The sequence below is a fragment of the Bacillus rossius genome, chromosome 10, assembly GCF_032445375.1.
Source record: "Bacillus rossius redtenbacheri isolate Brsri chromosome 10, Brsri_v3, whole genome shotgun sequence".
Classification (NCBI taxonomy): domain Eukaryota; kingdom Metazoa; phylum Arthropoda; class Insecta; order Phasmatodea; family Bacillidae; genus Bacillus; species Bacillus rossius.
The window spans coordinates 31,166,898-31,188,561 of NC_086337.1; the positions used below are offsets into that span (position 1 = coordinate 31,166,898).

A 21,664-nucleotide genomic window follows, 5' to 3' on the forward strand; every position below is an offset into this window, starting at 1 on the left:
TTGGGCCGAAAGTTCTGGGTTTGATTCCTGGCTGGGTAGGAGAGTTTTTTAACTTGCGGAAAATTTACTTCTTGGGTTCAGGTATAACTGGTAGTGGTGTTGTCCTTTTACCTTCATACTGTGCAAAGCAATGGTAAACGACTGTAGTATTACTGTGTCTAGACAGCTTCCACACTGCAGCGACCTGACCTGTGGCCACTATGCTCTCAGCATCTCCACATCGTCTGTAGCAAATGCACTAGATTTTTGAGTGAAAACCTGGCATTGTTTTCACATCACTCCGATGGCAGACGGTATGCCCAGTATGAACAATGTGTGTGTTGTAATACGAATGGTATCAACATTATGACAATGAAAACATCTTTCTTTCCCCTTAGGAAAACCTTTTTTTTATCGTTATACATATTAATGGGGAAAAATAAAAGCTTGTGTGCTTCAAATTTCTTGAAAAGATGTCAATCATACTTGGCACTAGAAAATATAACACAATTTTACAATTTTTTCTATAAATTGTATTTGTTGTCACACTGCTTGTAAAAAGTTGCCCAAAATTATTCTCTATTGTGTTTATGTATACTTTGAGATTCATACACGGTTTCATGAAGGAGATAACTTCCTAGAATTCAGGCTCCCTGTTAATACAATTTTTTTTTTGTTCTTCTGACAATTGTATCGGATCTTACAATATTCGCAAATATCAAATTTTAACATGTAGTGAAACCCCCCCCCCCCCCCCCCCCCTTCCCAAAACACAACTACACACAGGAATCCAAGGATGCTGAACTAACATACAGTAAAATAAAAATAAAAAGATGAATACACATGGAACCCTAACAAAGAGATATAAAGTGAAGGAAGATCAAAACTAAATTAGCATTACATTTACTTAACTAAACCAGTAAATTTTTTAAGTTCTAAAATAGTTTTGTTTATAGAACTGAATATACATATTCATGAAATTGAGTATTATTTATAATTTTAAATCAAAAGCAGTGATTTTTTTTTTAATTTAAAAAATTGTGTGAATAATTTACGGGGGGGGGGGGGGGGGGGGAATCTTAAGTTTCTAATTTTTCTTTCTTTTGGGAATGAGTAGTCCAACATGGTTATGTGTATAATTTGAAATGTCAAATCCAATACCAGATTATTCACGAATACTGAATGTACCGGAATCACTCCCACTCACCATTATGCTCTCGCCCCACAGCGCAATGGTCGCGTACAGGTACATGTGTCTCGGGCAGTACAGTCGGTGGATTACTTTCTGCAGCATTGGCTCCAGCGGAGTCACGCACTGGAGGATAGTCATGTTTCCTACCGAGGTCGTGAAGTCCAGCTCGACGTACGCCGGTCCAATCTGCAAAATGGCACGAGAAGTAGTTACAGTTAAAACCTCTTGAGAAAATCCCACCTAATTAAATTTACTTGTTGATATGTCTAAATTTTTATATACTTGAGAAGCTTCTTAACAGGGATTTACTGCACTTTGCAAACACATGCATGGTTTGTACCTTAATCAATTAATAAAAAATTAAGGAGTTTATCAGTAGTCCTTTAAGAATTTTAATGTGTTCACAAATATACATGAATATTATTAAGTTTATTTTTACTTTGAAGTTCACAATGAGTAGAATTATTATTGTACAAAAACTAAACTTGTGAAAATCATCTGCTTCCCTAACGATAAAACAAACACAAACACTTAAAGAGTACTTTATGATGTTCACGTGCAACATTGTGAAACACTCGCAAAATATTGCTTGCCGCTAGTCCAAAAATCTATGCAACACAATGTGTTTATTTTTTTTCAGACCACTGGAATAAGATTATTTTAAGGTGTTTTACAAGCCTCATAATAAATTTTAAGGCTATTGAGGAGACACTGAATTACGCAGAAAAAATCTGCCTCCAACATTAAAAGTATTTTTGTTTTCACTAATGATTCTTTTAAAAGTTTGAATTTAAAAATTTGTATTTTTTGTAGTGTAACCAGCTGATAGAGAAACATGTTTTACATTACATCTACTTTTTTTTTAACAGCTAGAAAAGCAATTATGTTGCAGGTAGCCACAATATATCTGCATTAATATTTGCACACCTATACCTAGTAGTCCCAACTGTGTTTCAAATTATGTGTTTGTGTTAAAGAGAATAGGGGAATGGAAAAGAAATTTCCCCCTCCCTCCAATGCAGCTCCTTGCATTAGACAAGGTGTTTCACTTATCATCTTACTCGGACAAACTTAAACGACGAGCCACATCAGTTGGCTTAGAAGAACAAGAAAAGTCAAACTTAACGACATAAAAAATAGTAATTGACAATAAACAATCTTAAATACTTTTTTTTGCCACTTTTTCTGCTATCTTGTGTACCTTTATCATAGTTTTGCATGTTTTGATATTTTTAATCCCTAAGCCCTGTCCAACCCCAAAATTCACTGGCATTAACTTTTCTTTATAAATATTAGATGAAATTTTGTATAACAATAACATCTTTTAGATATGTGACAGTTTAATGGTTTTTACATGATTTATGCTTGGACCACAGCCATGTTGAATTGGTCATCTGGCAGAGAGATGTTGAAAGTAGATCTTATGCAGTGTTTCGTAAATGTTCAGTTAAAGGTGAACCAACTGTAAGCGCAAACTGAGGAACCGCCATGTTTATATGTGAGCTTCACTGCCCCTGGGCTTCTATCCCCTAGCCAGAAACAGACATAATGCTTCATTCATACACTTCCATCTCTGGGCTGCTCCGTGACAGTAGTGGCCCTGAACTAGGGATGGGTTGAGTACACATTTTTATCGATTCCGATACCGGTACCGATTCCTAAATTTTGATTCTCGATTCCGAGTCATTTCAGTTTTCGATTCCTGGTAATTCTGGTCACATAATTAAAACTACTTAAGAATTGAATGCATTACATAATGATAATAACATGTATAAAGGATAATTATAAACTTAGGATTAAATGTTGAGGGTTTTTTTTTCAATTTCCAGTGAAGAAGCATCTTCACATAAAGTTTGTTTGCTAGTAAGTACTAGGCTGTGCACAAAGAAGTTCAACATTTAGACAGGGTTCTTTAACAGACGATAACGCCGATAACATAACATCTTTGTTCAAAATGGGTTCAAAGGTAGCACTACTTTTTTCTGTGGTACCTTTTGACTTAGTTGGTGACAGTGCTGTAAACAAAAGTTTGTTTTTCTTCAAAGACTATTTTTTCTGGTAGTAATGTGTGCCGGGATTTCAAATGCTTCATTAAATTGGTTGTAGATTTGTAAGTACCGCTCCGTGAAATTTGCGCACTACCATGATTACAAATTGCATATTTGTCATTTTCACTATTGATGCGAAAATGTTCCCAAACTTTAGACATGTTGATACAATATCAGACCATTCGCATCGTAATTTGAAACGACAGTCGGCGAACATTTTTTTTACTAACAAACTAGCATAACACTTGAAAATAGTTTTAGCAAAACAATATTTGTGCCAAATAAATAGCATAAATGCGCAACAATTCACAGTAACCTCCATAGCACGACGGTGAATTACGCCGTAATTCACCGTCGTGCTATTGAGGTTACTGTGAATTGTTTCGCATTTATGCTATATATTTGGCACAAATATTGTTTTGCTAAAATTATTTTCCGTAATTCACCGTCGTGCTATTGAGGTTACTGTGAATTGTTTCGCATTTATGCTATATATTTGGCACAAATATTGTTTTGCTAAAACTATTTTCAAGTGTTTTTCTAGTAATTATTACGGTTTTCCTTTGCAAGAAATAAACACGAGCCTCTGTTGGCGGTATGGCCAGAGAATTCTTTAAAATCGATTGTTGCTTTCATTATACAATTTGTCCCGTACGCAACGAATCGATACGTTTCGACTTGACTTTATATTTTATGGCCACCAGAGATTTTGTGGAGGCCATCATCCTTGAATGGCTCACAACCACTGTCTAAGAAGGGGAGGTCTGGACACTCGCCAGATAAAAGTGACCACTTACTGTCTCCATAGTTCGTTCGACGTCCGCTATTCAACTCTAGCGCTAGGTGTCTTGCGGTGGAAATATATCATTAGGAGTTATGATGATTTTGTCAATTCTCGTGAAAAACAAACAAGAGGTAAATAATATACGATACAACGATAGTTTAAAATCATCGCCGGAGGACGCACAGTAACGTGATAATCAAGCATAGGGCCACATTTCCGCAACCTAATTTGTTTGTCTATAAAACTTTAAAAAATACACTCGTTTAAAAAGGTAATTTTTATGCAAATTACTGGAAATATCGCAATGCCGTTTTGCAGAATGATCAGGAATCATGTAAGGAAGTAAAATAAGTTTTGTTTTTACTTTTTTTATTTCCATGGTGGCCCTATACTCCATAATTACAAACGTAGAGAGTTACGACAGTATTTGATGCACTGCAATGAATTTTAATATAATTACACTATTTTAACATTTAAAATTAAAGGCTGAATCAAATTACATAACTTGGCTGATTTACGTATTTGAATAACAATACCAAACCTGCATTTACAATACATTATTTGCTACACAAATAAGTGCCATCGTCAATGTTTTGTGTCTCATGTCAAGTGTTGACGCTTCAGCTTGGGTGCATAGTAGGGACGTATTTTTTTAATTTTTTTTATTTACATTGCCTTACAATATCCAAATAAAAAATATATACGTTTTTATAAGTTGTCGAAAACAAACAAGACGCACATACACAGCAAGCAAAAATAATTTTGATAGCCGCATGAATGCACAGGTATTGTAATGTAAATTACAAACTGCTATTACTCCTAAACGAGTTTGAATTCCGTATTTGCGCCTTTTAAGATAACAAAGGAAAGTTTAAAGCACTGAATAAAAGTATTTTGGGATTTTTATTATTTTTTTTAAGGAAGAGATCGCACTCGTTTTGCAAATTTTGTATTATATAAAAAATGGTGTATTGTCAAACTACTTACAAACAGGTATTATCAGGGTTGTGCTGGTCATTAATAAAATTCGACATCATACATTCCATTTTTAAAAAAGTTGGGCCTATACAAAAATAAGTAATCTTTAGACTACATTCATACAAATAATAAAAATTAACTTACTATTCCAATGACGTTTCCGAACTGATCTTTGTGTTCCTTTTTTTGTGAGAATGTCGTCTTCCACAAAATGTTTTTCGCATACATAATGGGATCTTTTAAGTACAAACTTGTCTCATGGAATTTCTTTCTGCCACAATTGCCTAACATTGTCATCATTGGGAACTCGGAATATTGCAACTTTCTCGTCCGACTTTGCCTGATAATTTGTTTTGCACCCAGGTGCAACACAAAGGTTGGGCATTTTCACAATTAAAATAATATACGCTTATTCTCTTTACTAACAATCAATGCTCCTTGCTCACAATGAAGTTCCCGCCAATGCCAATGTGGAAACTATACTTCGTAACCTAATTGACCTAATTTATGAAATAATTCCCAAACTTATAAAAAATAAACACATCCAATTTAATACTGTATCGATATCTGGAGATTAATGCATTTTAAACATTTAAATGAAAATTTAAATGATTATTATGTTGAGTTGTTCATAACAACAAAGCTTAAAATACCACCGCAGAACAACCAGCGCTACACTTCAGATGGTGGAGCGGAGCGGAACTACGGAGACATTAGGTGTGCCACTTTTGCATGCTGGCCAGGTTGGGGAGTGTCCAGACCTCCCCTTTTTAGACCGTGCTCACAACTAAAATGGTGACGACACGTGATGTGATCTCGTTTCATAACCGTCACTTTCTTCACAAAAAACAATGGACTTTTCTTAACTGCAAATAAAATTAATAAGTCTTTTTACAATTTATTTACGTCTAATACATGAGTGAGGAATAATGTTCTTCGATCGTGGAGTTTTAATTAGAGGTTAAACATGCCCGGTAACATTGTTTTTATTTATTTTTATTCGTATAAAATTAATATTTAATAATAATGAGCATTATTAGGAATTTTATGCGCATACGGCAGGTAAGATATATTAAAATAAGTAAGTAAAGTTCAGACGAAAATATATTACTACTGTATTTTCTTAACTTAACCGATTCCTAACCTACCTTGCCCTTTTTTAGTACCCGATACTGAGTACCCAAATTTTTTAATAATCGGTGGTATCGAGGAATTGGAGAATCGAATCGACCCATCCCTACCCTGAACTTGACTTGGCCCTGGGCTATTTACTTTTTTGGAAAAAAAAATTGTACTCTTTCAAACATTTTTAACCCAACCTGGAACTTAAATTCAGACGGTGGTTCTCTTTATTATCTTAGGATATTTTGATATTATTTCCTGATAAATTATCCTCGGGGTCAGTTTTACAAATGCTTAAGATCAAATTTCCGGTATAATCACATCATCATACGTGTCAATAAAATGTTTGAAAGTTTTTCCAATACAAAATCATGAAATTGAAGTTGACCAGTACAGTAAGTTACAAGATAATAAAAATTTTATTTTCCTTTGATGTCCATATTTTTAACAGAACACTTGACAAAACACCATTGCGGTGCCCCCCATAGACGCAGGGCCCGAGGCGACTGCCCGGCTTGCCCTGCCTTCCAGCCGCCTCTGATCCATGAACTAGTGATAAGATTTAAAATATTGTGTTAGACATAGGGTCAAGATTATATAGTGAATTGCGATAAAACCGAAATACGAGGCGTGTCCGGAATGTAAGTACCATTTAGTCATTGAAAAAATAAACTCAGAAAAAAAAAAAAGGTTTTATTGATAGTTTTAGTTTACTACAATTCTACAAGCCATTCAGTTCCAAACACTTTTCGCAACGCTTTTATCAGTTTATAAAACCTCTCTGCCTAAAAGTTCGCCGCCTGGAAATTAAACCGGTTGACAGTCGTAATTCTGTACATTTTGCTGTAATTGCTGACTCATGTTTCATTAAATCAACCAAAATGAAGCCCTTTTGTCCAAAAAAAACAGGACTCGAGTACGGAGATTGCTTAAACTTTTTTCAGAGATGGGGTTGCTTGGCTTCTGGATTGTAACTGTGTCCAAGGCGAATATATCATCTTGTAAGTACAACATAACAGATATTATAAAAATAAAACCATTAAAGCTTGTCTCTAGCCATTGATAGTTTACAGTGTTCATCTTAGAGAAAACCTGATGAACGGTGAAACCAAAAACAAATACACAAACACACACACAGATAATTCTGTGGAAGGAATTAGTCAGAACAATATTACAGTCCTTCCATGGAAGTCTCTATGCTGTCTATGAGTTTAACATCGGCTAATTTTGGCTTGGTTTACTGTGTGTATGTTCATTCATACATAGTGATATCATACGAAACTGATTCATGTTGATGAAGATCACATGAACGATGCAAGTACATATGTCTTCTGTCCAAATTTAAACAATGGTGTTTCATTCTTCTACATTCTCAGAACTTAAGTGGACTGTGGGAGGTAGCAGTCAAGTGATGGAACATTGCATAAAGCATGTAGTGGGAAATGCCTGCCTAAAATTTGAAGATAACTTACACATTACTATACCTGAGGAAATACCAGTTTTTTAATGCAAAGCTAATATCAAACCTAATGTTTCAATGTTTTGCAAAGTCGAATCGAATTCTGAGTATTGGTCTCAGTGGATCTGTATTACACTTTTTTACATGAAGAAAAAAAATTTTACTTTGAACTAAAAAAAAAATACTGTTTACATTTGTAATGTTTGAACTGATTAAGTGATTAACCCTATGTATAACATCATTCAATAATAATAATTATTAAATGACCATTTATAATATTAAAATGGAGCATTCATAAAAGCAAATGGAGTGCATTCTTTTTTTTAAAAAAAAGTAACCAAATTAATCCAAGCAAATATATATATAAAAAAAACTAAATTAAGATTTGCTTCTGAAAAATTGTAAGGCTTTCAAAAGCTTTGCAACAAACGCAAAGCTTCAACTTCAGAGATGAAGCTGCATCGCGACCGAAGCTTCAAATGAAACGAAAATAGCAAAATTTCCTGGCGAAGTCGAATCAAATGGTATTCTTAATTTTCGGTCGTTGAAAGTTAAGGGGAGAGTCAGGGTAAAGTTGCTCACAGATTCGTGCTGCCACCCCGGAACATAAGAAATGCTAGGGGATTGTCTAAACTAAAGGAGACCAGACCAGACCTGGCGAGCGCGCACGTCCATGCCCAGGACGCCGATCTTCTGGAACAGGCGTATCTCGTGCCTGAGGCGCATGGTGGCCACGTGGGCGCGGCCGGGGGTCTCGTCCGGGTCCCACCGCGCGATCCACTCGTGGCACGAGAACTGCCACAGCAGGCTGTCGGAGCGCAGGTCGCTGCCGTTCAGGATGCTGGGCCCGTGCACCGTCGTCAGGTGGGCGACGTCCCCGCCGTTCTCCGGTATCTCCTGCGCAAGTGCGTGCACAATTTCATTTCGATAGAACCTCATTACTTGCTGTCAGCTTTTGAATTATTTTCTTTTGATAGTGATAGAAGAAAACTACAAAAAAAAACACAAATTAAGCAAAAAATTTCTGTTGTCAGAATTTAACGCCACACAATACTCCACAACAGGAATATGGTCAACAAACAAAGAAAAACAAAGAAAAATGGACTAACAGAACAAAAAAAAAAACCACAAATGATGACAGCACAAAAATACCGAACCCAAAAAATTCAGCACAACAGTTGAAACGAGACAAAAAAAACCACAGCAAAACGAAAAGACAAAACAAACACAATAGTTTTCCAAAAAAACAAAAAAAAAAGAGAAACGTAAACAGGGTGGCCACTCAATTCCGCTGAAAAATATCCCTGACTTTTCCAGGTTTTCTTGACCAGTCAAAATCGGCAAAATTAATTTAAAATAAAGGCCCGTTGTAAACAACACATACATGCAGACAAATCATGCTAAATATTTATTTCTAACAAAGAAAATTAAAAAGAGAAACAAATGCACAGTGTAGGCTTAGTTAAAATTCCAATATTAATTAAAATTTAAAGCAAAAATTTAGATATATTCAGGCCTAGGTACATACCTATTCAAGCTGCTGGTACTTGCATTTTTTGTAGCATATCACACAACACAAACAAATTCTTCAACTTGACTCTTTATTATTTAACACATACACTAACTTGTTTTATTCACAATGTTAAAAAAACACGCCACAAGAAAGTTTTACAACAAAAACTATCCATTTAACTGTAACATGCCATGCGCAGATGGTTATATGCAAGGCCTAATAATCATGCAAACAACAGAACGGAATAACGAACGGATTTACAAACCATAAAATAATAGCGAGACAGGTGCACCAACTTAATGTATGAAAGCCGCAAAATGTTACGAGACAACACGAGATCTCAAAAACACAAATTCAACATAAATCCTACCTTTCATTTTCTATTTTACTAGTAATATTTTTAAAAAATCCTGTTTCAACGAAAAATTTCCAGATTTTTGATGAAATTCCCTGACTTTCCCTGATTTTTCCCTGTAGCTACAAAATTCCCTGACATTTCCAGGTTTCCAAGTTTTCCAGGACGAGTGGCCACCCTGCGACAAAAAACCCACAAATGATGACAGCACCACACAAATATTTAACCCAAAAAAGTCATTTGTGGGGTTTTTTTCGTTCTGTTAGTCCATTTTTCTTTGTTTTTCTTTGTTTGTTGACCATATTTCTGTTGTGGAGTATTGTGTGGTGTTAAATCCTGACATAAGCAATTTTTTGCTAAGTTTGTGTTTTTTGTCATTTGTGTCTTTTTTTAGTTTTCTTCTACAGACATACATGTGTTAAGCAATGGCGTATGTCCAAAAGCTTACATCAAGTCATGCACTCCCATTGCACAAATCTTTCAAAGATAATAGTGATAAAACAGTTTTTTTAGAATCACTTAAGAGATTTGTAAAGGGAAAATTATTCCCGCAAAAGTAACACACATTTACTCTTATCTTTGGTAGGTACCGGTAAGGTTTTAAAGCTAAAAAAAAATTCTAACCTTTTTTGCTACAATTTTATCTTGCCTGCATTTTTCTTGCAATTATTTTAAGCTGGTACAAACTTTTAAGTAGTTTGGGGCCAATACTAAAAAATACTTGAAAATGTAGGGTACACATCTCATACTGGTTTCAATAAATTATTTTTTTTAACTTAAAAACAAAAACTAAACTTTTTGTTTAACACATGTAGAAAAGATTGTATAAAGCTGAGAAATATTCAGCAAGTAGACTATATAGAACTAGTTTGCTGAACTGTTCATAGATACTGAGATTTTAATGCATTTTACTTGTAAGTACAACACAGCTAAGTTAATTATTACGTTACCATTCATCTTACTGTAGTACCATTAAAATAATTTATTATAACATTCTTTCCTTAAATTCTGAACATCTATTACATTTTGCAATAACAAGCTTGTATTATGTGTTACATATTCCTTTAAAATAATTTACAGTACAGAATAAATAAATTCAAAAGAGTTAGCACAATACTTAGTCTGAAATTGAAATAAGATTTATGCTTAAAAGCTTGCTCGCATTCAAATGTCTGCTGGAAAAATCACCTCCATGGCCCATCTGTTACTAGAACACTGTTGCACAAAAATTTCAAAAATATTCCTTCAACTATGTTTCACAAATGTGGCGACACCCAAAAATGGCGAAATGTTAACGACCGCCGGTAAAACGCAAATCTCCCGAAAATTCACAAACCATGTGCCAAGCTTCCCACACATGCGTACATTTGGTAGATGCTATCGCAGCCGGTGGCACCCGCACAATTCATTTTCATATTCAAATGCTGAAGGTGACTCTCGGGGCGGCTTACTGCGACTAGCCCCCCATATTGCATGATTCATCGACCGCCACTATGATATACGAGCGGCGGGTGCGAAGTGTCGCCTAGCCCAAGTGGCCCCAATATGTTGCATCTGAAATGTGTGCCCTTGTCTCCGCCAGACGAGACTCCGTGGGCGGTGCGATCCATCTGGGGACGGGAGAGATTCCGCCGTCACCTGCGACTTCCTCACACGACCCCCCCCCCCCCCCCCCCCCCCCTCCTTCCTCACCACGGGCATTTAAATTGATAACCTACCTCAACGGCATTGCACATGCGTCGCCAGGTCTTGCTCGCGCTCCCTACACGGCCTTCACAAGGTTCCTGAGTAGGCGACAGTTTTACTGGTGGGATAAAATGATCAGATTATGTTGTTGTCCTCACAAGATCTCCTCAAGTGTACCCAAGTCCTTAACGTAACACGATTCTTGTGTCCCGTCACTTATATTATCTACCAGTTCATCCCACAAAGCAGTTTAAACTCTATCAGAATTTATTACTTGATGACTTATTCTATTAAACTTGTTACCTTTTGTATGGTGATATATTGGACTTATTTTTTTTTCAAACAATTATAACTAATTTACATTTATTAAAACTATGCAAGTAGGGCAAGCGTGTGCCTATTATTTACATGTACGTATTTTACCATACATGTGTACATCAAGAGTCTACATGTTTACAATTGAGTGCAGAAACTTAATGCACTGACTTCAAATATATTTTTTGTTTGAATCTAAAGATTTTTTCAGTTGCATTCAGCATTCACATCAAATATATGTGATTTCCATAGTTAATTGTGCTGCTTTGCAAGTTGTCTTTTAACAATTTTTTTTTTATCCTCAGTAATAATTGTGTAATTAATATGTATATCTTGTTAACAGAAATTGTTGCTCTAACAATTGTTATGGCGGTACAACATTCAACACCCATGTGTATGCATTGTCTAGGTCAGTGTGCTTGCAAAATTACAGAGCCAAACTGCTTCGCAGGGCAAACAAATAGCTAGTCGAGTTAGACCCAAGTGTAAATATATCCTCTAGCGTCGAGGCCACACATAAAGTGGGTTACGTTTTTCCCACGCAAATCTGTACTCTCAGATTCTATTCACATAAAATCAAAACAAAAAACATTGCTCGTTGATTCTTTCAAACTATCTGGTATTTAATGCAATAAAGAAAAAAAAAATACAGGAATTTTCTCTAAACTTAATTTGAGTGTAACTTGAACTATTTTAAAGAAATCTTCTTGGTACTGCTAACTAGCTCTCCATTATTATGTCAAATAGACTTAAATAATTTTTCTATTGTTACTGATGTCATTAAATAATATTTTTTTTATGGAAAATGATTTCTCTTGGAACATAAAGCACTCTCCAGCCTCTAAAATTAAAATTCCCAGGCATCATTGTTTATCACTTCCAGAATCCGAGAGGAGAACTTAACATTTTGAACTATACTACACTTACCTATACCAAGCATGTGCTCTACACCACAATGGAACTGAAGCAGTAGTGGCCCTAGACTTTGCTGGGCCCTGGGCCTATTTACTTTTACGGATGCCATATCCCCTTTACCCTTTAAAACAACATGTGTAACCCAACCTGTAACTTAAAATTTCAACTATGTTTTTGCTGATTTATTTTACGATTATTTATTTATTTATTTTATGATTTTTGATATTCTTTCCTGATAAATTATCCTCAGTTTAGTTTTATAAATTCTTACGCTCAAATTTTCCACTAGAATCGCGAAATCATGAATTGAAATGGGTATTGACCAGCATATTAAGTTACAAAATCATAAAAATTTAATTTCCTTTTCCCCAATATGTCTACATTTGTAACAGAACACTAGACAAAACAGAAGATAAAACTTGAAAGCACCAGTGCGGGGCCCGGGGCTGGACTGAAGCAGCTATACTTCAAGCGTGACATTGACCAGCTTACCTGAATGTGTGCGTTGATGATGAACTCGTTACGACCTCGGTACACCCACTTCTTCTCCTCTATCTCTGGCTTGGGCTCGGGCCACCACGTCGGATCCACACCTTCTGCGTGGTACCACACGAATATGAAGGAATTCATCTCGACTGACTTCCACTTCTTCACGTGAGCAAAGCTTGGTGCTGTTGGAAAGACAGGAAAAAAAAGAAGGCAATTACTGTTTGTCCACACAGCGTTAACAGTAAAAACTATTGTGATATAATTGTGATTGGAGAGTTGGATTTGGATGAATTAATAAATTAAGTAAGGCTCGTATATCTCATTGAAGTTGCTGTTTTTAGAGATGTTAATGGGTGTTGAAAGAGATGGTTGTTGAAGCACTAAAGGAAGGAACGGATAGGGGAAACTGGAGTACTCCGAGGTATCCCCACAGGCTCGAAGCTTGACGTCAGCCATGTTTCCCTTGTTTGCAGAGAATCAGTGATTCGTACCCCCCGGTGGGAAACAGAACCCTTATCAGCCCTAAGGGGCGGTGAGTTATTTTACTACTGCATCTACATTTCTCCTTATCCCTGACAAACACTCAGCTCGAGACAAGCCATTTGCTACTTTCAAAAGCAAAAACTACTACAGTGAAGAATACTGGTAGATTGTTAGACATATAAAAGGGCAAAAAAAAATTTCTTTAATGGATATCGGTTTTCTTTCAAATGATTCTACCAAGTTTCACAAAAGAAAAATTTTATTAAATGTTATTTAAAGCAGACCATGCCTATTCTCTACCCATTAATAATAGCTTTCAAGTACTGTAAAATAGGGTGAATAGGATCACTTTTTAACTTTTGTGGCTACCCCTGAATGTATATAATTTTATAAACCAATCTACACTGGTCTAATATGTGAGTTATACTACTTTATGATTGTGTAATTATATTTGGCATTATAATTTTACTTTTTTATAAAAAAAGAATTTTTTGTCTGATTCTATTCACCCCATAAGTCGGGGTGAATAGAATCAGTCTACTATTTTCATTGTATTCTTCCATTCAACCTCTTTTCGGTGTGAAAAGAATAACTGAAAGTTATTTTAAATCATTATAAACCATAGACCATCTTTCACGACACCTTAAAAACATTTTCTAATGAAAAAAGACAAAATTAAGAAAATTCAAAATTGTAAAAATTGATCAAAAAAAAAAATTTAATTTACAGGTAAGCAGTTTTAGACAATTCACTGTTAAATTAAGTGTTGCCGTACGAGTTCTATGGAACCCACAACAATCGTACACAATGGAGTAAGTTGTACCAGTACCATTATCAGTTAAACATACACTTACACCATGTTGGCAGTAAACTTACAAGTCTTTTAACAAATATCTTTAAGGCACATAGAAAATTTGGGCAAACCCCTGCCATATTTTTCAGGTTCCTCTAGCTTACTAATGACATTTTCAATGTCAAAATTACATTCGTCTTTGATGTCAGGGAAGCCAAAAATTAAACCAGAACTGTCTTGTACATTTTGGCCTTAGGAAAGAGCCATAGAATTCTTTGAAACCATTCACATCTACATCATAACAACACCAATAAAATTCAATGTTTTTTTTTTGCTACAACCAGGCACAGTATCATTAGAGTTGAAAGCAGCAACCAGTAACAGTCCTATTCTCTGATATCAGTGTCTTTCACATGGCAAACATGTCTGTATCTCCTACCATTAAAATCAACAAATGGCTCACTAACAACTGCAACTCTCAGTGTTTGAAGTTGCTTCTTTAGGCAATCTTGAATTTATTTCACTTTCATCACTATATGAGGGGTCATCAGGCTCACTGGTATGTGGAGTGCTAGGATCATTTCTTTCTTCATCAGCTTCAAGATGAAAGACATCCATTGACACTTTTTCCAGTCGGAATATCAAGCTGCTTCTTCCTTTGGCATGGTGTGGAAGAGTCACTATGTCTCATTTCTTGGAGAAGCCCTTTCAGGGAGTCATCCATAGCAGTTCTTATCTCATCCATATTGTGAGGGTTCTCCTTTGGTAAACGATTTAAAACTGTGTCTGCAATCAGAGGAATCACCTCACATTTCAGAAATCCACTTTTGATGTTTGAAGCTGAGCGTTCAGAGATAGATGTATCAGTTTATTTAGAAGGTGTGGAAACACATATTTTGGGACAGCACTTTCATTCTTTCCAGGCCCAGCTTTCCATGTTTGAAGAATCTGCCTCCACAAATGCTTCAAAATGCCACATCTAGTGGCTGTGTCAAATGCGTTGAGTTTGGTGGCAGAAAGACCAACCGAATCGCATTCTCCTCACAGATTTGAACTGAATACACTGTCAGATGTGAAGATAAGTTATCCCCAAGCAATATTTTCTTCTCCTCCAGCTTTTTGAAATAAGGAACTGCAATTTTAATGAGCCAATCCTCAAAACATACACTGTCAAACCATCCAGATGAGCTACGATTACATCTGCATCCTTTTGGCCCATTCTCAATCCACGTTGAATACACGTTTTGCTTTAAACACAACATATGGAGGTAAGAGGGCACCATCTCTAGCACCAGCAAACATAACCGAATTTGAAGACTTTGAAAAGTTCATTATCCTCTCTGGATACTTGCAGCCCAGTTTTGATATGATTTACTTGCGTCCGGGATCGTCACTAAGATTCGTTTCATCGTAATTAACCACATTACATGGTGGAACATCTTTGATCACTACTTCCAAATTCTTGAAATATTCTACAACAGTAGTAGAAGTTACACCTGCTCGTGATCTTTTTATGTTTTGACACATTCTTATAGCTAATTTATCCTTGTTTCTTTTCATGAAACTAGCAGCGAAATCTGCTCCAGGAATGTTGTCTCTGAATTTTTTTAACGGTTTTGCCCTTTCTTTCCAAATAGACCTCAATAAACAGCCGAAAAGAGAAGGCATCCATAGGATAACCCCATTCAGCAAAAACTAATAACCTGTCAAAAATTATTTTCTTCTCACTTTCTGAAAGTGACGTTTGTCCACCTTGTTTTTTCACATTGTCTCCGTTTTTAAAATGACGATAAAGCACAGAATATTATAAATTATATCATTCATAAGTTCGTGGCATGGTGATTCTATTCACCCCGACAAAATACGAAATTACACTGATCCAATTAAAATTAATTAGTAAGACATGTCTTTCAGAAAATGCAATAATAATTACATTACACTTTCATGATACTTTGAGGCACAAAATAAAAATATTTACTCACTTCTGCTGATAAAACATGATTGGGTACATAAAGTTTTTAAGTTATGTTTTTTCGCTCCAAAACAGTTGATCTTACTATATATTTTTTTTACAAAACAGGTGAACCAACATACAAACTTGTAATGCCATGAAAGAGTCATAGATACACTAACAAAAAAGGGGGGAAATGTGGCTACCTATTTAAAAATTTAGGAACAATGTATAACCATAAAACATTTTCCTAAATATTTATCCTATTCACCCCATTCTACGGTAGTGTACTTTTCATAAATAAATGCCTTGAAAACGGCTGCTCTAAGTCAAATAAAGTCATGTATATGGCAGTAGAAAACTTTTTAAAAAAACAAATAAATGATGTGAACATTTTGTTTTAAGGCATGATTGTGTTGCTAAGATTGTAAGATGTCAGTTTCACACCTTTTTTTCTAAACACATCCATAATGCTGATTGGTCGAGTGAGTGTGTCATGAGTTTGTAGACTGGAATGTGTCATTGTAAGATGATGGCCATGTCTGTGTTCTGCCATTGGAGGTGTGTGCAGATGACAAGAATAGGTCCACATCATCATCTGTCTGCATTTGTGTTGTTATTTACCAGGAATTCGCGTTCGGAATTACAAAATACATTTGCAACATTTCATATTTTAACTAAGATTTTAGAAAATTTAAAATGTTGCTGATCCAACACAAACTTTTTATTTAGTTACTATCACCTAAATATGTGAAAACTTGTCCCAGAGAAAATTAAATGATATTTAGACCTACCTGTAACATTTACTACAGTAAAAGAAAAGAAAAGTGTTCATCATGTACCTACGTATGAAGTGATACTTCACACTTTAGGCCTAATAAGCTTCATTGATTAAGCTAAATATTCAATCATTTATTTAAATGATAAAAGAGATAACATTTTAAAAAACACTAATGCCATTGGGAATTTTTAGGCTTACAAATTATAATCCTTTTAACTAAATTTTTGAAGAGGTATCTTTTTTTTCCAGCAAAATAAATGTTGCACACTGCAGCATTTTTTTACTTGTTCTTTCCCGTGAGTGAGGAGTGGGGCACTCAAAATCCTCTCCAATCACAAATGCCTCACTTCTGAGCATTGTAAAGTTTAAGGGATTGTCTAGCCAGAGGTTTAGGTATTTGTGTTATTGAGGTGGGATGGTAAGTGTGATGTTTACAAGTGCTTCTAGCATGGCATTGCCTCGTCATGCATAGAGAACTATGAAATTTCAGTGGCAACCATAACATTTTATGGCAGAGTAATGAATCTGTACCAGATGTTTCATACTTAATATTATTATGAACACATGCTTTTTAGCCATTTTCACGCTTCGAAAAACACATGTTGGAAACGAAATACAGGAACATAACTACTCATCCAGCCTCACCATTGTTTTTTTTAATACTTTTCGTAAACAGAAACCAATTAGATAACTTTATATTCTATCTCACAGGACACTGATTTTTTTCTGAAGCTCGGCACAACATATGTGTGCCAGGTAGACAGCACCCTTTATTTTAAAATATCGAAGGTGCTCGAAAGTGGTTGTCAGTAGGGCACGGACTTGCACCGGCCGTCCATGCCGATGAAGGCCGAGTGTGAACACAATGGAGAGAAGGGATAGGGCTGGTAAGAGGGCAGGAAAGGGGCCACCAGGTACCTTTGTCGCTGTAGGGCACGGACTTGCACAAGCCCTCCACGCCGCTGAAGGCCGAGTGTGATCACAATAGGGAGAAGGGATAGGGGTGGTAAGAGGGCAGGAAAGGGGCCACCAGGTACCTTTGTCGCTGTAGGGCACGGACTTGCACTGGCCATCCACGCTGCTGAAGGCCGAGTGTGATCACAATGGGGAGAAGGGATAGGGGTGGTAAGAGGGCAGGAAAGGGGCCACCAGGTACCTTTGTCGCTGTAGGGCACGGACTTGCACCGCCCTCCACGCCGCTGAAGGCCGAGTGTGATCACAATAGGGAGAAGGGATAGGGGCGGTAAGAGGGCAGGAAAGGGGCCACCAGGTACCTTTGTCACTGTAGGGCACGGACTTGCACCGGCCGTCCACGCCGCTGAAGGCCGAGTGTGATCACAATGGGGAGAAGGGATAGGGGTGGTAAGAGGGCAGGAAAGGGGCCACCAGGTACCTTTGTCGCTGTAGGGCACGGACTTGCACAAGCCCTCCACGCCGCTGAAGGCCGAGTGTGATCACAATGGGGAGAAGGGATAGGGGTGGTAAGAGGGCAGGAAAGGGGCCACCAGGTACCTTTGTCGCTGTAGGGCACGGACTTGCACCGGCCGTCCACGCCGCTGAAGGCCGAGTGTGATCACAATGGGGAGAAGGGATAGGGGTGGTAAGAGGACAGGAAAGGGGTCACCAGGTACCTTTGTCGCTGTAGGGCACGGACTTGCACCGGCCGTCCACGCCGCTGAAGGCCGAGTGTGATCACAATGGGGAGAAGGGTTAGGGCTGGTAATAGGGCAGGAAAGGGGCCACCAGGTACCTTTGTCGCTGTAGGGCACGGACTTGCACCGGCCGTCCACGCCGCTGAAGGCCGAGTGTGATCACAATGGGGAGAAGGGATAGGGGTGGTAAGAGGACAGGAAAGGTGTCACCAGGTACCTTTGTCGCTGTAGGGCACGGACTTGCACCGGCTGTCCACGCCGCTGAAGGCCGAGTGTGATCACAATGGGGAGAAGGGATAGGGGTGGTAAGAGGACAGGAAAGGGGTCACCAGGTACCTTTGTCGCTGTAGGGCACGGACTTGCACCGGCTGTCCACGCCGCTGAAGGCCGAGTGTGATCACAATGGGGAGAAGTGTTAGGGCTGGTAATAGGGCAGGAAAGGGGCCACCAGGTACCTTTGTCGCTGTAGGGCACGGACTTGCACCGGCCGTCCACGCCGCTGAAGGCCCAGCCGTGGAAGGGGCACTGTATGCAGTCCCCGCGCACGGCACCGCCCACGCCCATGTTGGCGCCCAGGTGCGGGCAGTAGGCATCCAGAACGTGCGCCTCGCCCGCCTCCGTGCGGAACACCGCGAAGTTCTCGCCTGCACAGCGTCGCCAACATTCCACTATTAGGAACTCTCTTATGTCGGTTCACACAAGAATCAACTACTACCTACTATTCACAGAGTCGAGCGTATCCAGGGAAGTGTGGACCCATATTCTAACTTAGTGTGTGTGTGGGGGGGGGGGGGGAAGGGGGGGAGGGGGTTCTTAACCGAAGGCTGTTTTTTGGTGTGGATAATATTTCTAGTTTAATGAGAAGACTGAAATTTCGAAAAATAATGGCCAATCGTCATTATATATAATAGAATTTCTAACATCTTTAAAAGACATTAACAACACTTTAGTTTTTATTTAATTTTGGAGATTACTAAAGTACATTAGCACTAAAATTGTAAAATCATACATTAAAAAAAAAACTGAACTGACTTCAACATCAGATTCAGAATAGAGAAAGGTTTTTTTTTTTTGTTTTTTTTCCATCCACTTGATTTGAGGAAAGGACAAGAAATACAGCTGTCCTCTCCCCTCACAAAGTTGGGGGAGGGGGGAAATAAAACAGATCTGTAGTTAGAAAATTTGTAACTAATCCTAAGAAACAATTATTGAATGAACATTATATTTTCATTTAATTATAATTTTATAGCACCATGGACTTCCCTTTGCATGAAAGTTGTTTGATTTCAAGGCGAAAAAACCTGTTTTGACCTGGATACATATGCCTTGCACTGCATGATCAATTAGCCTCCAGATCCAAAATATTTAGAGCATGAATATGTAGTTCAAAAGTTCAACTTGTGGCTTAGAGGTAGACTGATGTTTTATTTATTTATTTATTTTACAATTTGAGCTTCCTTTTAAGTTGTTTAAATTAGACAAAGGCCAAACATAGAAATATCAAAATTTTAACTTTTCTTTTTTGAGAAAATTGATGCATGAAATTAGGTATAAAAGTATAGACTGAAATAAAGTTAACCATAAGGCCTATTTTAGAAGAAAATTGGCTTCCAGCCTGTATCAAGTCACGCACTAACTTATTATATCTGTGAAAACAAAAGCTTGGTAGCTAACACATTAACATAGAGCAGAGTGTAAATGGAAGGAAGGTAGAGGTAAAAATGCTCTAGAATTCTAGAAGATGGTTAGGAGGATGTGTTGGATGAAGAAGGTAAGAGGTTGGAGCTAAGGAGCAAGTGTAGGACGTAAAAAAAACGAAAGTATAGTTAAGGAGAGAATGTAGGATGTAGAAATAAGGACATTAGAGGTAAAGAGGACAGGTAGGTGTAAAAGGAAGGTAGATGTAAATAGGAATTGTAGAACGTAGGTGGAAGGAAGGTAGGGGTATGGAGGAAGTGTTGGATGTAAGAGGAAGGAAAAGATTTGATCGACATTGCAGTCTCCATTTTCAGGGTGGTCCACAATGTGATCTTTTCGAAATTGAAATCTCTTATTTTCTCGAGGTTTGCGGTTAGGAGGAGGTGTAGGGCGTAGAAGGAAGAAGAGTAGAGGTAGGTTGAGGTGTAGGATGTAGAACGAAGAAGGGTAGAGGTTATGTTGAGGTGTAGGGCATAGAAGGAAGAAGGGTAGAGGTTAGGTCGAGGTGTAGGACATAGAAGTAAGAAGGGTAGAGGTTAGGTCGAGGTGTAGGACGCAGAACGAAGAAGGGTAGAGGTTAGGTTGAGGTGTTGGGCATAGAAGGAAGAGGGGAAGAGGTTAGGTCGAGGTGTAGGACATAGAAGTAAGAAGGGTAGAGGTTATGTTAAAGTGTATGGCATAGAAGGAAGAAGGGTAGAGGTTAGGTCGAGGTGTAGGACATAGAAGGAAGAAGAGTAGAGGTTAGGTCGAGGTGTAGGACATAGAAGGAAGAAGGGTAGAGGTTAGGTCGAGGTGTATGACATAGAAGGAAGAAGGGCAGAGGTTTTGTCGAGGTGTAGGGCATAGAAGGAAGAAGGGTGGAGGTTAGGTCGAGGTGTAGGACATACAAGGAAGAAGGGCAGAGGCAAAGAGCGAGTGCAGGAGGAACCCACCGAGCGCGGGCACGTGCTTCGCCTGGCCGGGCAGCAGGTCGCAGGACTCGAGCAGCACGAACCAGCCGTTGGGGTAGACGGGCGGCAGCGCGCCCACCTTGCGCAGGTGGCGAACCTCCCGCACCAGCTCCCGCCGGCTCTTGCCGCGCCGCTGGGCCCGCGAGGCGCCGCCGTCGGCCAGCGAGTTGTACCCCACCTCGCTCAGGTCCTACACACACCGTCACCTTTGAATATATATACTGTATAGAAGTCGCCAGCCCAGGTTAAAATTTCTAATACGGTTTTGAGGTAGTTGGTTAATTCACCGCCGCAATCGCCACCATCTCTAGGGCATCGACTTGTGGTGGACCCTAGCGGACAAGTGTCGAACTCTTCACACACCCCTTCCCCCTCCTGTAGAACGACCTTGAGCTGCAGTGAATGATGGATGGGGGGTGCGGGGAATGACAGCGGGCGACAGTGCTGCGCTCTAACGCGTAAATAACAACTAAGACGATACAGGGCGTTACGGCAGCGCACTGCAGCGGTGAAGTTCCCAA

General features: G+C 38.2%; 1 protein-coding gene across 3 annotated transcripts in view; it reads right to left on the bottom strand.

The window, feature by feature from the left end:
- Window positions 1–21,664, bottom strand: part of LOC134535909 (cholesterol 7-desaturase nvd) — a 265,524-nt gene that overhangs the window by 5,356 nt on the left and 238,504 nt on the right. For all 3 annotated transcript variants that reach the window (XM_063375286.1, XM_063375285.1, XM_063375284.1), the window contains 5 exons: window positions 21,126–21,333; window positions 18,951–19,139; window positions 12,839–13,017; window positions 8,217–8,459; window positions 1,187–1,357 (listed from right to left, as the gene is read on the bottom strand). In XM_063375286.1, the coding sequence (XP_063231356.1) occupies window positions 1,187–1,357; window positions 8,217–8,459; window positions 12,839–13,017; window positions 18,951–19,139; window positions 21,126–21,333 (990 nt within the window). The remainder of the gene's footprint in view (window positions 1–1,186; window positions 1,358–8,216; window positions 8,460–12,838; window positions 13,018–18,950; window positions 19,140–21,125; window positions 21,334–21,664) is intronic.